Source organism: Myotis brandtii, unplaced genomic scaffold (genome assembly GCF_000412655.1).
Source record: "Myotis brandtii unplaced genomic scaffold, ASM41265v1 scaffold410, whole genome shotgun sequence".
Lineage (NCBI taxonomy): Eukaryota > Metazoa > Chordata > Mammalia > Chiroptera > Vespertilionidae > Myotis > Myotis brandtii.
In genome coordinates this window covers 1,027,834-1,042,495 of record NW_005365764.1, presented here as the reverse complement: position 1 = coordinate 1,042,495, position 14,662 = coordinate 1,027,834, and the positions used below count along the sequence as shown (strand labels likewise).

Genomic DNA, 14,662 nt, shown 5'->3' with positions numbered 1-14,662 from the left:
GCGCGCCCCCTGGTGGCTGCTCTGGGAAGGGCCCTTCGCAGTCCATCTCCAGCCCCGCCTCTGCTTTACTGGGCGAGGGGCCTGGGCCGCCAGGCCACGCTCCCTGCGGACCCCACACCGGCTCAGTGCCTGGCGCCGTGGTTAACACCAGCGCCGGGAAAGGAAGAATGTGTGTGTTTCCCCAACATTCTTTTTTTAAGAGAGAGAGAAAGGGAGAGTGAGACAGCCATCGGCTGCCTCCTGCACGCCCCCTGCCGGGGATGGAGCCCACTACCCGGGCATGTGCCCTGACCCAGAATCGAACCAGCAAGCGTTCATGGGATGATGCCCAACCCACTGGGAACACTGGCCAGGGCTGCTCCGCAGCATTCTTTACGCTAACTTCCATGCAGCTCTAACTTCCCTGAGCCTTGCAAAATCCAAGTTGTTTTTGTAATTCAGCCACCAACAATAGTGTCAAAATCAGACCACGGATACATGTTGGGTTACTATCCCATTCAGTACTCGCTGAATGGGATAGTAACCAAACATTTATTTTCTCAATGTTTTGTGCCATTCACAATGTAAAGGCTCCAGACAAGGTACACATTAACAGTCAACAAATCAAACCCCGATTCGTAGCACTTGCCGTTTTCCATGGCGTAAAAACTCCCATCATTGCCAATTTTAAACTACTGTGGGTCAGTGGTTAGAGCATCGTCCTGTCACCAAACAGGTCTTGGGCTCAGTTCCCAGTCAGGGCACATACCTGGGTTGCAGATCCAATGCAGGGCCCCTGGGGAGTGTGTACAGAAGACAACCAATCCATGTTTCTTTCTCTCTCTCTCTCTCTTTCCTCTTCCTTCCCTCCCTCCCACTCTCTCTGAAATCAATGAAAAAAAAAAATCCCCTGGTGATGATTTAAAAAAACAAGAACAAAGCAGAAATCACACTGGGCTTCCATTAGATGTCTCACCCGGCAGTTTCTCCCATCTCAGCTGAATCCTAAGCGGTGGGGCTGAGGAGGCAGAGCTCAATATACGGAGATATTAGGGTTGATTATTCACGTAACCTAAGGATGTTATTCTTCAAATAATCTGTAAAGGGTTCTTGGAAACACAAGGCTCTAATGCATTTAAATTGCCAGCTTTAGAATGATGTCCTCTATGACATTGAGCGAAAACAGCTTGCAGACCGGTGTTACCAAATAATCTTATTTTTGTTTAAAGGAAAAAAGCATACAGATCTCTGGGGTGGGGGTGATATTTGAAAGGAATAGAAAAACAGCAGGAAGAATAGATGACAAACACAGTTAACTTCTGAGCAATGGGTCCAGGAGAAGGCAGATAAGGGCTCTCAAATTTTTCACTTTATACATTTCTGTAATCTGCATTTTTAAACAAGCTCATATTTCTTTTATAATTAAAGGTAAACACATAAGCCACTCCTCATCCTCTTCATCCTCGTAACCACCCCCCAAAGTGTGCAAAGGGCTGAGAAGGAGAGAACCTCTTTCTGGAGGAATGGGCCTTCTGATTAATTTCCACTTCCTCTGAGAGACAGGCACCCGTGGCCTCTCCCCCCACCACTCCCCGGGGGAATCCCAGTCTCCGGTCCTCAGTGCCACGGGGGATAAACCTCTGGTGGGACTTCCCTCATCCGTGCCCCTGCCTTAGCAGGCCCTCTCTGCCCTCCTGTAGCCCGCCCTGCTCCCTAACCCCTGCAGCTGGGGGAGGAAAGAGGGAGGAAGGTGGGGTGGGGTGAGGAGGCGGTGAGGAGCTCCCGCCTAGGGCCAGACCTGGGTTCAGAGCCCAGCCTCTTTCACCAGCTTTGTGACCCTGAGCAAGTCGCAGAGCCTCTCCAAGCCCCGGTCCCTCCTTCTGAAAGTGGGGGTCACAGTGCCAACCTCTGCGTAGTTGTGAGGTTTAAATGGCTCACATAAGTGCTCGATAAATAGTAACAGCTGCTTCCCAGCCCTTTCTGTGCTTTGTGCCTTGCGTGTGACCTCATTTTCAAGCAGTTGCTTCCCAGGGCAAAAGAACATCATTCTAGCGGCTCTTGTGGAATGCACAGGCACTTTAGACTCCGACGGAAAAGGCCCAGGGCTGAGCTATTGCATTACAGGGAAGGAGTATACGTGGTTGGAAGAATGTCGTCCTCCGGGACGGAGTGAGTTCTGTGTACTGGCCACCAGATGTCAGCACCGAGCCACGCCAGGAACCGAGGCGCCGGTGAACTACCTGGCTTGGTAGGCGCTCACTTTAGCTCTCAACTGCCTTCAGAGGAAGGTACCCCACCCCCTTTTATATATGAGGGAGCCGGGCCACAGGTGGAAGGACTTGGCCGGAGGTAAAACTGCTAGGAAGTGGCAGAGCCCAAATGTGATCATGAGCAGTCTAGCTGCAGTCTCTGCTCTCACCATAAATAAGATAGTAAGACAGACATTTGCGGTTTCCTGAATCCCTTTGGCTGCATTAAAGAGGGGACCATAGCACTTAGCGCAACAGCAGTTGTTACTCACTTTCCCTGACATCGAGCTACAAGGATGCCGATTCCCAGATCCATCTCCATGAGCTGTTATGTGTGTATTGTAAGCTCATGAAGTCAGAACTTTTGACGTTTCTCACCCTTAGACAATGGCACCCGGCACAGTGCTTGACACATACTAGGTGTACAATAAAGATGCCGATGAGTAAATGAAGTGCACGCATTGAGCACATGGACTCTGGCACCAGATTTCCGGGTTCAAATTCCAATTCTTCCGGAGCTGTGTGACCTGGGACAAGTTACTGAACACCCAGGTGCTTCGTCTGTAAATTGGGGATAATAATGATAGTACCTCCGTCAGAGGGTGTTGTACTAAATGAGTGAATAGAACAGTGCCTGGCATACACTCTGATAGCGACTACATTCCTTTTTAAAAATGTTTTTAATTGATCTTTTTAGAGGGAGAGAAAAATCGATGTGATGACAAGACATAGATCAACTGCCTCCTGCACACCCCTGACGGGATGAAGCCCACAACCTGGGCGTGTGTCCTGACTGGGAATCAAACCAGCAACCTTTCGGTGCACAGGATGACACTCAGCCACCTGCGCCACAGCGGCCAGGATGCCACTATAGTCTTATACGTGCTGTTTATACCGTATGAGACCCTCAGTAGGGCCCAGGTTCCCAACATCCCCATGTAGCAAATTGCCCTTTTCAAGGGAAGCAGATGTGGCAGATTTAAAAAACAAACCAACCCAAAACAGTGTCTCCTGACCCACTTGCTCCTCTACCTAGAACCTTGCCACTCCGCCATGGAGAGGAAGTCTAACCCTCCTCCCCTGGCATCTGGGGCGTATGTCTCTCTCCTGATGTCATGCGGCGGAAACAATGCTGTGACACCCCTGGCTAGGTCTTAAAGGGCAATGCGTGTCCACTTTGTCCGCGGGAACACTCCCCTTGGGAGCCCTGAACCACCGAGTAAGAAGTTTGCTGAGCCTGAGGCCACCTTGCGCTGAGGTGGCCCAAGGCCACGTGCATGGCGAGGCTGATAGTCCCAGCTGAGGTCCCAGCCAACAGCCAGCAGGTACCACCAGAATGAAGACAGACACCTCCAAGTGACCCGAGCCACGGAGTCGCCCCCAGGCTTTCCAGTCCTCCTAGCTAAGGCCCAGACATTGTGGGACAGAGAGGAGCCCTCACCCCACCCCCGCCCCTCACTATTCCAAATTCCTAACCCAGCCCTAGCCAGTTTGGCTCAATGGATGGACTGTCTACCTGCAGACTGAAGGGTCCTGGGTTCAATTCCAGTCAAGGGCATGTACCTCGGTTGCAGGCTCCTCCCCAGCCTGGGCCCAGGTTTATCTCACATCGATGTTTCTCTGTCTTTCCCTCTCCCGCTCTCTCTAAAAAAATCAATGGAAAAATATCCTCGGGTGAGGATTAACAAACTAACAAAAAATTCCTAACCCAGAGAATTAGGAGAATAGTACAGTGGTGGCTATATTATACCACTGAGTTTGGTTATACGCTGTTCAGTAGTAACTGGAACAGCAAATAAGATGACTAGATTGTAAACATGTTATATACTGAACAGAGTACACACTCATGTGCCACTTAGTTATGGGGATACATTCTGAGAAATGTGTTGTCAGATTTCACTGTGCGAACATCGTAGAGGCACTCACACAAACCCTGATGGTACAGCCCCCACACACCTGGGCTGTGTGGTGTACCACTGACGTACATGCCATCTGTCATCCACCTAGATGTCGCTGTTATGCAGTGTGTGACTGTGTACATCCTGAAGGTCTCTATCCCTCCTAAAAAGACGGCTCCACATCTGCCTCTAAGAATGTGTAAGACCTACCTGCCTGGCTGAGCTCACACTGCAATGCCTGGTCAGGGCATATACCCAGGTTTCGGGCTCAATCCCATGTTAGGCATGTGGGAGGAAGCCAATCAATGATTCTCTCTTAGCATTGATGTTTCTCTCTCTCCCTTCCTCTCTAAAATCAATTATAAAAAATGTATTTACAACAGCTGATCATTTAATGAGAAGGACTGTCTCCCAGGTCAGCTCCCTGCCCCCGCATCCTTCTGAGAGATCGGAGGTCAGATCAGACACCAGCTGTTAAAGCAGACGCTGCTGCTCTAGTCTCAGGCCTCCCTTGGGCTCTAACGCACCCAGGGAAGCCTCCCGGAGTTTAGCTGCTGAGAAAAACCACCACGTGGGAACCAGGCCATCCACAGGGTCCGCCAGTATGCTATCTTCTGACGAGATGAAGGGACAGGCCTGATTCTAGGGGCCGGCTTAGGATGCTAAAAACCCCACACCAGACCCATGGGCCACGAAGAACCGAACAGAAAGAGGCCTGGGGAAGAGCATGAACCAGACCAAGCTGAGCCCATCATTTCAGTGTAATCCTCCAAAATGTTTATCGTGAGATATCCGACATTAAGAAGGCATAAGAAATGTTACAATGAACATCCATATCCCCACTGCCCAACTTAGGAAAAAACAATCCATTCAAGTCCTCTGTACCCTCACTCCCTACCGCCTCCTCGTCCTTCTCCCAAGTTAATCGTTATCCTAACTTGGATGGTTCTTGTATTATTCTGGAATCTTTTCTTAAAACAAAGAGGAAACAAAGTTAGAAGGAAACAAACTGGATTCGAATGTCAGGCAGCGGCCGCAGACCTTTCCGCGATGGGGGCGGGTATGTCAGGCACTAAGTCTGGAGGAAGACGAGCTTTATTAGGGGAGGAAAGGGGCACTCAGCTGCATGACACAAAGGTCCCAGCAGATCCCACAGGCCCTTCCCTTCTCTGTGACCTGTCGGGGCCGACTCAGGGCCTCCCGAATCCACGGGACCCGTGGACAGTGACGGCGTCAAGGGGCTGCTCCTCCTGTCCCGTCAGTCCAGGAGGCAAGGGCAGGGGCACGGCTGTTCCCACAGAACTATCCACAGGAAGCTGGGCGGGCTTTTCAGGAGCCTCGTACGGTACTTTATTTTGAAAGATCTGAGCGGAGCGCAGGGCACAGACCGTGGAAGCAGTGCTGTGTGGCAAATGGAATGTCCCTGACTATGGAGTGCGGTGGGTGCAGGACGGACTAGGCGTTGTATGAAGACGATGACACGCTGCCGCCGTGGCCTGTCCAGTTCGTGTGGATGAACTTTCCTGGGCTGGCTAAGAGCTCGTAGGTGTGAGCCCCAAAGTAGTCCCGCTGAGCCTGAAAACGAGAAGAGGTTGGTCAGGATCACACGCAGGCGCCCGACCCGTAGGCACCCACCCGGTGAGGGCTACCACCTCCTCCCAGCATGGGCTGGCTAAGAGCTCGTAGGTGTGAGCCCCAAAGTAGTCCCGCTGAGCCTGGAAAACGAGAAGAGGTTGGTCAGGATCACATGCAGGCGCCCAACCCGCAGGCACCCGCCCGGTGAGGGCTACCACCTCCTCCCAGCGCTCACCTGGATCAGGTTGGCTGGCAGCATGTCGTGTCTGTATCCGTCATAGAAGGAGAGAGCAGTGGTGAAGCAGGGCATGGGGATGCCCACCTGGACCCCAGTGCTGATCGCCCGCCGCCAGGAGTCCTGCGCGAGAGACACAACGCCCACGGACAGGTAAGGGCTCCAGCCAAAATGACGACTTTCATCGATGCCGCAGAGCAAAGCCCATCGAACGGATGCCCACGCCACCGCCCTGGGTGCCCACCTGGCAGCTTTCGACGGCTGACTTAAAGAAGTCGTCCAGCAGCAGGTTCTGGAGTTCTGGGTTTTGGTCAAACGCGTCTTTTATCTTTCCCAGGAATACGCTGAAATAATCGAGAGATGAAGTCAATGATCTTTTTTTTCCTTCTTTTTCCCCTTACTAGTAAGTGTTTGATTCCGCAAATTTCAGAGAACAAACAGATAATCCCATTATCCTGATATTCTCTGAGTGAAGAAAATCACTTAATTTACGATGACCTGAAATCCTAGTGCCAGGCCTGCAGGCAGGAGGAGGAACGGTCATCGAGTGCCCGGCAGAGAGCAGGGGAGAGAAGTTGGAGGCGGACACACACCCTAGAGGGGTGCAAAGTGGCATTTCTCAGCCAGAAAGCCAGCTGTGAGCTCCATGAGAATACAGAGCAAAGCCCTAGGAGGCAAGGCCAGAGGGCAGGACGGTGCTCACAGAACCATTTTAAAAACGTAGTATAGCCCAGCCAGTGTGACTCAGTGGTTGAGCGTCAACCTATGAACCAGGAGGTCGTGGTTTGATTTCCGATTAGGGCACATGCCCAAGTTGTGGGCTTGATCCCCAGTAGGGGGTGTACAGGAGGCAGTCCATCCATGATTCTCTCATCATTGATGTTTCTAACTCTCTCTCCCTCTTCCTTCCTCTCTGAAATCAATAAAAACACATATAAGAAAAGACAATCCAGTTAGAACTGCTGTCCAGGAAAAAGTGCCGTGACCATCTAAACCGGTCTTGTAGCCAGTGCCCCCGAGGGGACAGAGTGCACCGGCTTCACGGACCCCGTTCATAGCCAGGCCTCCCTTCTCCGCCCGGCAGCCCATGTCCCGCCCCCACGGACCTTCTGATGATGCAGCCCCCCCTCCACATCAGGGCAATGCTGCCATAGTTGAGGGTCCAGCCAAATTCAGTGGCCGCCTGTCTCAGCAGCATAAAGCCTTGAGCGTAAGAGATGATCTTGGACGCATAGAGGGCCTGAAGGACGACACGAAGATTAGAGGTGCAATTAGCAAAGCGGCCGCCGGTGCCTGCTGGCCTTACCCAGAGCAGCGCAGGTCCCGGGACCAGCTGGACTGAGTCCACCTCCACCCCGTGGCCTCAGTAAGGTCTCCCCTTCTTCCCCCCGCCCCCAAAGGGACAAACAATGGCCACTGCCAGGGACAGGCCCACCTTTCGAATGTCCTCCAGGAACGACTTCTTATCCCCGTTGAACTGGGTCTTCTGAGGACCCTTCAGCTGTTTGCTGGCCTGAATCCGCTCGTCCTTCAGCGAGGATAAGCATCGGGCAAAGACTGCTTCTCCTGCGTGGGGGAGGGGACAACATATTACCAAGTCCACACCCAACCCAGGGGACACGAGGACACAGAGTGGAGCAGGAGTTTCAACCGTACAAAGAGCTGAACGTCTCAACTTTAGGCCACAATTTCACCCGGGCCAGAAAGAACTTTTATAAAAAGCTCTAAACAGTTAATTTCATTAAAACCTCCAAGTGAATCTTCCAACATAAATACAGGTATTCAACCACGAAGATCAACATGACATTCAAAGGGGAGTTTTCAGGAAAGAAAAAAAAAAGAGTTAAACCATTATTATTCAAAATTACTGAGGATTGGTTCATGAGTAAAATTTCAATTTCAATTGCAAGGACTTTTATTTTAAAAAATATATATGTTCTTATTGATTTCAAAGAGAGGAAGGGAGAGGGAGAGAGAGAAATATCAGTGATGAGAGAGAATCATTGATCGGCTGACTCATGCACACCCCACAAAAAAAAAGAGTTAAACCATTATTATTCAAAATTACTGAGGATTGGTTCATGAGTAAAATTTCAATTTCAATTGCAAGGACTTTTATTTTAAAAAATATATATGTTCTTATTGATTTCAAAGAGAGGAAGGGAGAGGGAGAGAGAGAAATATCAGTGATGAGAGAGAATCATTGATCGGCTGCCTCATGCACACCCAACACTGGGGATCAAGCCCGCAACTCAGGCATGTACCCTGACCAGGAATCGAACTGTGATCTCCTGGTTCATAGTCGATGCTCTACCACTGAGCCACACCGGTCGGGGCAAGGACTTTAATTTTTAAATGTCACCAAAGACTCAGTTTATGTTGAAGTACTAACTAGCATCAATTTGAAACTACGACTTTGAGAAGTAACACTTACAGACTCACCCTTCAAAAAACTCCGTTTTCTAATTCCTGCACAGGCAGACCTCAGAGAGGCCAGACCACCGCGATACGGTGAGCACTGCAATCAAGCGAGGCGTCATCTTTTTGCTGGTGGAGGGTCTTACCGTCCATTTGTAAAAAATGCAACACCTGCCCTGGCCGGTGTTGCAGTTGTTTGCAGTGTTGTCCTGTGCACCAAAAGGTTGTGGGTTCGATTCTCGCTCAGGGCACATACCTGGGCTGTGGATTCGATCCCTGGTTAGGGTGCATACAGAGAAGCAACCAATGGATGTTTCTCTCTCCCTTCCTTTCTCTCTAAGATCAATGAACAGATCCTCAGATGAGGATTAAAAAAACACAACATCTGAAGCAATAAAACGAGGCGTGCCTATAGTTCAGTGTTCAGTGTATCCATGGTAACCATCAAAGTTTCACAATGTTACTTCATTGGCATGAGAAACATTTCAACACAGTATTTTAGTATTAAGACATTTAGAAGCTTCCAACATCATCCCTTATAAAAAACAACTTGCTCAACTGGCAACTTATACACAGTGAGAGGAAGGTGTCTGTCCTCGCTCTGCCCCTGCAGTGCCCACGATGACCTGGCACTTGTGGGCGGAAGCTTTGAGGAACTGGCGCAAGGAGGTGAGTGTGGTGAAACCCTTCAGGGAGCCCAGGGCTGGCTGGAGGACTGGCACCCCCATTAGCTCCGCAGACAGCGGCACCCACTCAGGGACGGGCCCTGGCCTGCCTTCGACTGGTAGGAAGGGTGCAGTCTCTACAGTGAAGTGAGGATTCCTTCTGAGACTGTAACTCTCTGACATTTGAGTCAGCAATCAATCAACTGCTCCCAGTTACTGCCTCCCTGGTCCCGCCTCTGGTGTCACTCAGATAAGCTAAAAAACAACCAACTTCCTCTTCTTCTTCTTCTTCTTTCTTTAATACATTTTATTGTTTTTACAGAGAGGAAGGGAGAGGGACAGAGAGTTAGAAACATCAATGAGAGAGAAACATCATTCAGCTGCCTCCTGCACACCCCCTACTGGGGATCAAGCTTGCAACCAAGGTACATGCCCTTGACCAGAATCGAACCCCGGGACCTTCAGTCCATGGGCCGACGCTCTATCCACCGAGCCAAACTGGTTAGGGCTCCTCTTCCTTCTATACACAGCGGGACTAAGCAACCTGCGTCCCTCCTTAACCGTGGGTCTTACCACCACACAGTTCATGGTAAACCGAGTGGGAAAAGTCAGGAATCAAGAGGAAGGAGGCGAGCAGGGAGGGAAAGGCAGCCTGTCTGCCAGGTGTCTGTACCTGCCACCTCCTCAGAAGCCTCCCCTGATTGCCCGATCCAGATTAGCCTTTCACTAACATGCCAGGCATGCTGACACCTCGTCCCCAGGGCCATCACGTTCCCACCACGGCGAGACGAGGGGTCCAAGCAAAGGCGCACGTACCGATGAGGGTGACGGGCACGCCGTACTCCAGGGCTGAGATGGCAGTCCACTTCCCCGTGCCCTTCTGCCCCGCACTGTCCCTGATCTTGGGCAGCAGGTGAGCGCCGTCGCTGTCTTGGAACTTGAGAATATTGGCTGTGATTTCAATCAGGAACGAGTCTAGCTCTGTCTTATTCCACTCCTCGAACGCCTACGTGCAAGACGTGAGAGAAGAGATTAGCCTCCTGTCTTCCCCTCGGTCAGTGTTGACTGAGGCCCACAACCTGCTCACCCCAGGCTCACAGGCTCCTGCGTGGCGGGTGCAGCTGAACACTGCGCTCCCACCAGCTGAGGCGGACGCTGACCTGTGATGCCGCCTTTCTGGTCACCCTGCCTCCCTCAGAACAAGGGCTCCCTCCCCTCGCTCAGGCGTCTGTACCTGTCGCCTCCTCAGAAGCCCTCCTTGGCTGCCGGCTCGGGGCCTGCCTCTCCTTCACAACAGCGTCAGGAACTAGCTTACTATCCGTGTTTAACCACAGCTGCCCGTCCGCCAGCTCCACGGGGCCAGGACTCGTGTGGGTTCTCTCACTGTTACATCACCACCACCCAGAACAGCGCCCAGCATGCAGTGAGCACTCGATGCACATGCTGAAGGAATACGCTAACTATTACGTAAACCAGCTAAATGTGAGCACGGGAAGAAAAGCACTGTTTCTATGAAAACTGAGTTACACTGCTTTGGAAAGAATAGTAAGGGCAAGTCGGTGAAACATGGTAAGTGGGGGTGACACAAATTTAACGATTAGAAAAGGATGTATCTCCCACCTGCGACAGCGGGAGGCTCAGTGAGACGTGCATGAGACGGCAGAGCCGACACTCAGGCTGGGTGGCTGTGGCGGGAGCTTCTGGCTCAGGGAGTAGCCATCTTATTTCACAGCCCATAACCGAGGGCTTCCCTTAAATTAGGCGGAGTCCGTCCCGGCTGCCAGGATGCCCGGCAGAGGAGGAACAAGGAAGGCTGTCCTGCCGCTGCGGGAGCGGGCGCACTCACCTGTGCCATCTCGTTGTGCTCCATGCCCAGGACGTCCTTCATCAGGTGGTAGGCCTCGCAGATCAGCTGCATGTCCCCATACTCGATCCCATTGTGCACCATCTTCACAAAGTGCCCGGCTCCCTCCTCTCCCACCTGTTGGGGCCAAGCACCAGGGCGGTCAGAGGGCAGAGGACACACCAGAAAAGCCCATCAAGCTCTTCAGCAAGATTCCCTCCCCTCACAGAAAGCAACAACTGTGAGCAATATTTATAGTATCCTATATAATAAAAGGCCAATGTGCAAAGCGACCAAACAGTGGAACGACTGGTCGCTATGACACGAACTGACCACCAGGGGGCAGATGCTCAATGCAGGAGCTGCCCCCTGGTGGTCAGTGCGCTCCTGCAGGGGGAGCACTGCTAAGTGTCAGCTGGTCCCCTGAGGGCTCCTGGACTGCGAGGGCGCAGGCCGGGCTGAGGGACCACCCCCCCAGTGCACGCATCTTGTGCACCGGGCCTCTAGTTTTAAAATAAGGATCAATATGTAACGACTCAATGCAAGGTTCAATCCAGTCCAATGCTAATTTAAACTAACTCCAAATTCATTCCTCTAAAGCAGCGGTTCTCAACCTGTGGGTCTCGACCCCTTTGGGGGTCGAACGACCCTTTCACAGGGGTCGCCTAAGACCAACCTGCATATCAGATATTTACATTACAATTCATAACAGTAGCAACATTAGTTATGAAGTAGCAACGAAAATAATTTTATGGTTGGGTCACAACATGAGGAACTGTATTTAAATGGCCAGAAGGTTGAGAACCACTGATCTAAAGAGTTTTCAAAATCCCCAAATTCACTGAAAGCACCTATAGCTCTTAAGCCTGTATGTCTGTTCTTTTTCATTGTTATTAAAAGCAACTCCCCACTCCCAGTAAAAGTCTTCCTTTCTCTGAGGTGACCACTCTTCTAACAACTGGAGGCTACAACTTGGCCAGTGGAATCACATACTTTTAAGAAATACATGCATGCGCTGTAGTTGTTTCTAATGGCTGAGAGGTGAAAACGACCTTAGATCCCAGGTCTGGCCCTCAACCCTGCAAGCACAGAAATGTGCTCTTGCTGAGGTCTCATAGTTGACAAGATACTGATTTTATAACAAAGCTGGGAAGATGTATACATCACAACACAGTATATGAATTTATGATGAGAACTTCAGCCATGGATCACAGTGGTCACAAGCGTCAGTCCCATCATCACACTGTCCCTACAGACAAGCTACTTGGGAAGCCCCGTTACCTGGGACCTGCTTAGTGGGCAAGGAACCAGACGAAGGGAGGGACAGGGCCAAACACTGAATGGCGCTGGACTCGTCACATGCACCCATTGCCACGCCAGGCGGCCTGCCCGTGGACCAGACGCCTGGATGACCAGCAGTCTCTGCTGGGATGACTTCCTCTGTCTGCTCCCACTGCTGACCTACCCCCTCTGATTTTGACACTTTCTGTGGCCATGAAGTGACATGGCTAATAACACCTTGCTTCACCCCATCCTTCCTGTAACTTCAAAAATGAAGGGGAGTCCCTGCTCTCTGTGTGCACACCCGCTTCCTAACACCCTGAGACTGAGCCGTAAAGCCATGGAATGGCACCCGATGGAATCAAGATCCGTAAGGGCAAGTACTGTTTTTTGTTCCTGATTTTCTGTGTGTCTACAATGCATTACTGTCACTGTACCTGTATTGTAAGTACTCGCTCTATTGTCAAGGAATGAAAGCTCCCTTCTCAATCCTTCATACTAATGAGAAAATTAGTCCACACTCCTAATCGCAGCCCTGGACTCTCCTACCCCCAAGTGGAATATGGTTAAATTCAATGAGCACTGGCTACACTATCAGGACTGGTTTCGTGCTGTAGCTAAAGTCACCAGCACGGGCAGATCCACACTCCTAATCGCAGCCCTGGACTCTCCTACCCCTAAGTGGAATATGGTTAAACTCAATGAGCACTGACTACACTATCAGGACCGTTTCTCGCTGTAGCTAAAGTCACCAGCACGGCCAGCCCAGGAGTAAGACTTCCCTCCTTCCTCATAGGCCTCAGACCTTGTTCCGCTTCTACCTTTTACTGCACATACAATAAATCTATGCCGGGCCAGCAGGCTCAGTGGTTGAGTGTCGGCCTAGGAACCAAGTGGTCACCGGTTCAATTCCCGGTCAAGGCACATACCCGGGTTGAGGGCTCAATCCCCAGTGGGGTGGGGGGGGGTGTGTGCAGGAGGCAGCTGATTGATGATGTTTCTCTCTCATCGATGTTGCTCTCTCTCTCTCTATCCCTCTCCCTTCTTCTCTCTAAAAATCAATAAAAACATTTTCTAAATAAAAAATCTAATATAATAAAATTGCTCACACAAATATCCCTCTCCCTTCTTCTCTCTAAAAATCAATAAAAAGATTTTCTAAATAAAAAATGTAATAAAATAGCTCACACAAGTGCTGATATAAAACGAAAGGGATGAGGAGCTAGAGAGACCTTGAGACCATCCAGGCCAACCCGTCTCCCAGGTGAGGAAGCGGGAGCCCTGGGAGGGACAGTGACTTGCCCAGCACCGCCCAGGGAGTTCACGGAGAGCCAGGGCTACCACCGGGGTCTCTAGCCTAGTGTTTCCTCATCCGTGTGGACAGAATTCACTTCAGCAGCAACACAAAGTACAGGGAGGAGGGGAGTGTGAGTGCGCCCAGCCGCCTCCACACTCAGGGCAAAAGGCCGGCCACTGCTCAGGCACAGAACACCCACCAGGGCAAGCACTCCCCACTTTTGATGTTGATACCCCTTCCTCAGCCATGACGAAACACGGCTAAACATCTTACTTCACCCCATTCTTCCTGTTCCTTTTTAAGGAACCCGTCTCTTAGTGACTCGGGGAGGGCTGCTTGTAATATCAACCTCAAGGTTATGAACAGCCCGTCAGATACAAGGACACGTGCAACAGACATGCCTTTCGGGCATCAGCTGTGCTAGCGACTTCAGGACTGAGAGCTTTACGCCACAGAGCCAACTGCTGGGACCCAGGCGGCCCGTGCACTTGGTCCTGTCGGCGCCCACGCTGCCGACGGGCGTGGAAGGAGCCCAGCACTTGCCCAGTCACAGCAGGGCTCTCCAGTTCCTACTTTCGCAGCGATGCTCTGGAAGATGGTCTTGATGTGAGGCCTGTGGAAAGAAACCACACAGGTCAGCTGCTGGGAGAGGGGCTGAGACCCAGATTAAATACTCGAGGATGCCCCACCCCAACCCTCTCTCTAATGGGCGGTGGAAGCCCACGAAACCGTAACCAAGTGCCCAGGCTCAAGGTAAACCAGTGGGAGGTTGCAGACTGACGGGGCGGCAGCATGGGCAGAGCTCGGAGGAAACCTCCATCGCACTGGCAGGAGCGCCGTGGCCCCCCAGCAGCCACACGGGCTTCCTGGAGACCCTGTACTAGTCAGGGGCACAGGGACCCGGCTGTTTTCAAGAGCCACAGTCACCCTTCGTCCCAGGGAAAGCGGCGGCTCCTCACACCTCCCACCGCCCCCAGGACTCCTGGAGACCCTGTACTAGTCAGGGGCACAGGGACCCTTCATCCCAGGGAAAGCGGCGGCTCCTCACGCCTCCCACCGCCCCCAGGATATCACCTCTCCTGACGCATTTCCTTCCCTCCTTCCCGTTCTCCTCACCAGTGGCCAACAAAGGGTTTAGTAAAGATACAAACTCTGACAGGGCTGGGACGTTAACGCTCAGGCGAGGGGGTAAGGCGGCTACACCCTGGACCTTAGGCCTCAC

The 14,662-nt window shown here is 51.6% G+C and overlaps 2 protein-coding genes across 2 annotated transcripts in view; both read right to left on the bottom strand.

The window, feature by feature from the left end:
* APITD1 (apoptosis-inducing, TAF9-like domain 1) overlaps positions 1-638 on the bottom strand; it is a 19,208-nt gene extending 18,570 nt beyond the window's left edge. The window contains exon 1 of the mRNA XM_014545452.1: positions 629-638. Coding sequence (XP_014400938.1) covers positions 629-638 — 10 coding nt within the window. The remainder of the gene's footprint in view (positions 1-628) is intronic.
* Positions 639-5,203: 4,565 nt separating this feature from the next.
* Positions 5,204-14,662, bottom strand: part of PGD (phosphogluconate dehydrogenase) — a 14,468-nt gene continuing 5,009 nt past the window's right edge. Inside the window, exons 5-12 of the mRNA XM_014545480.1 lie at positions 13,984-14,053; positions 10,866-11,000; positions 9,836-10,025; positions 7,372-7,502; positions 7,043-7,176; positions 6,181-6,280; positions 5,937-6,059; positions 5,204-5,701 (exon numbers count right to left, since the gene is read on the bottom strand). Coding sequence (XP_014400966.1) covers positions 5,582-5,701; positions 5,937-6,059; positions 6,181-6,280; positions 7,043-7,176; positions 7,372-7,502; positions 9,836-10,025; positions 10,866-11,000; positions 13,984-14,053 — 1,003 coding nt within the window. The 3' untranslated portion in view covers positions 5,204-5,581. The remainder of the gene's footprint in view (positions 5,702-5,936; positions 6,060-6,180; positions 6,281-7,042; positions 7,177-7,371; positions 7,503-9,835; positions 10,026-10,865; positions 11,001-13,983; positions 14,054-14,662) is intronic.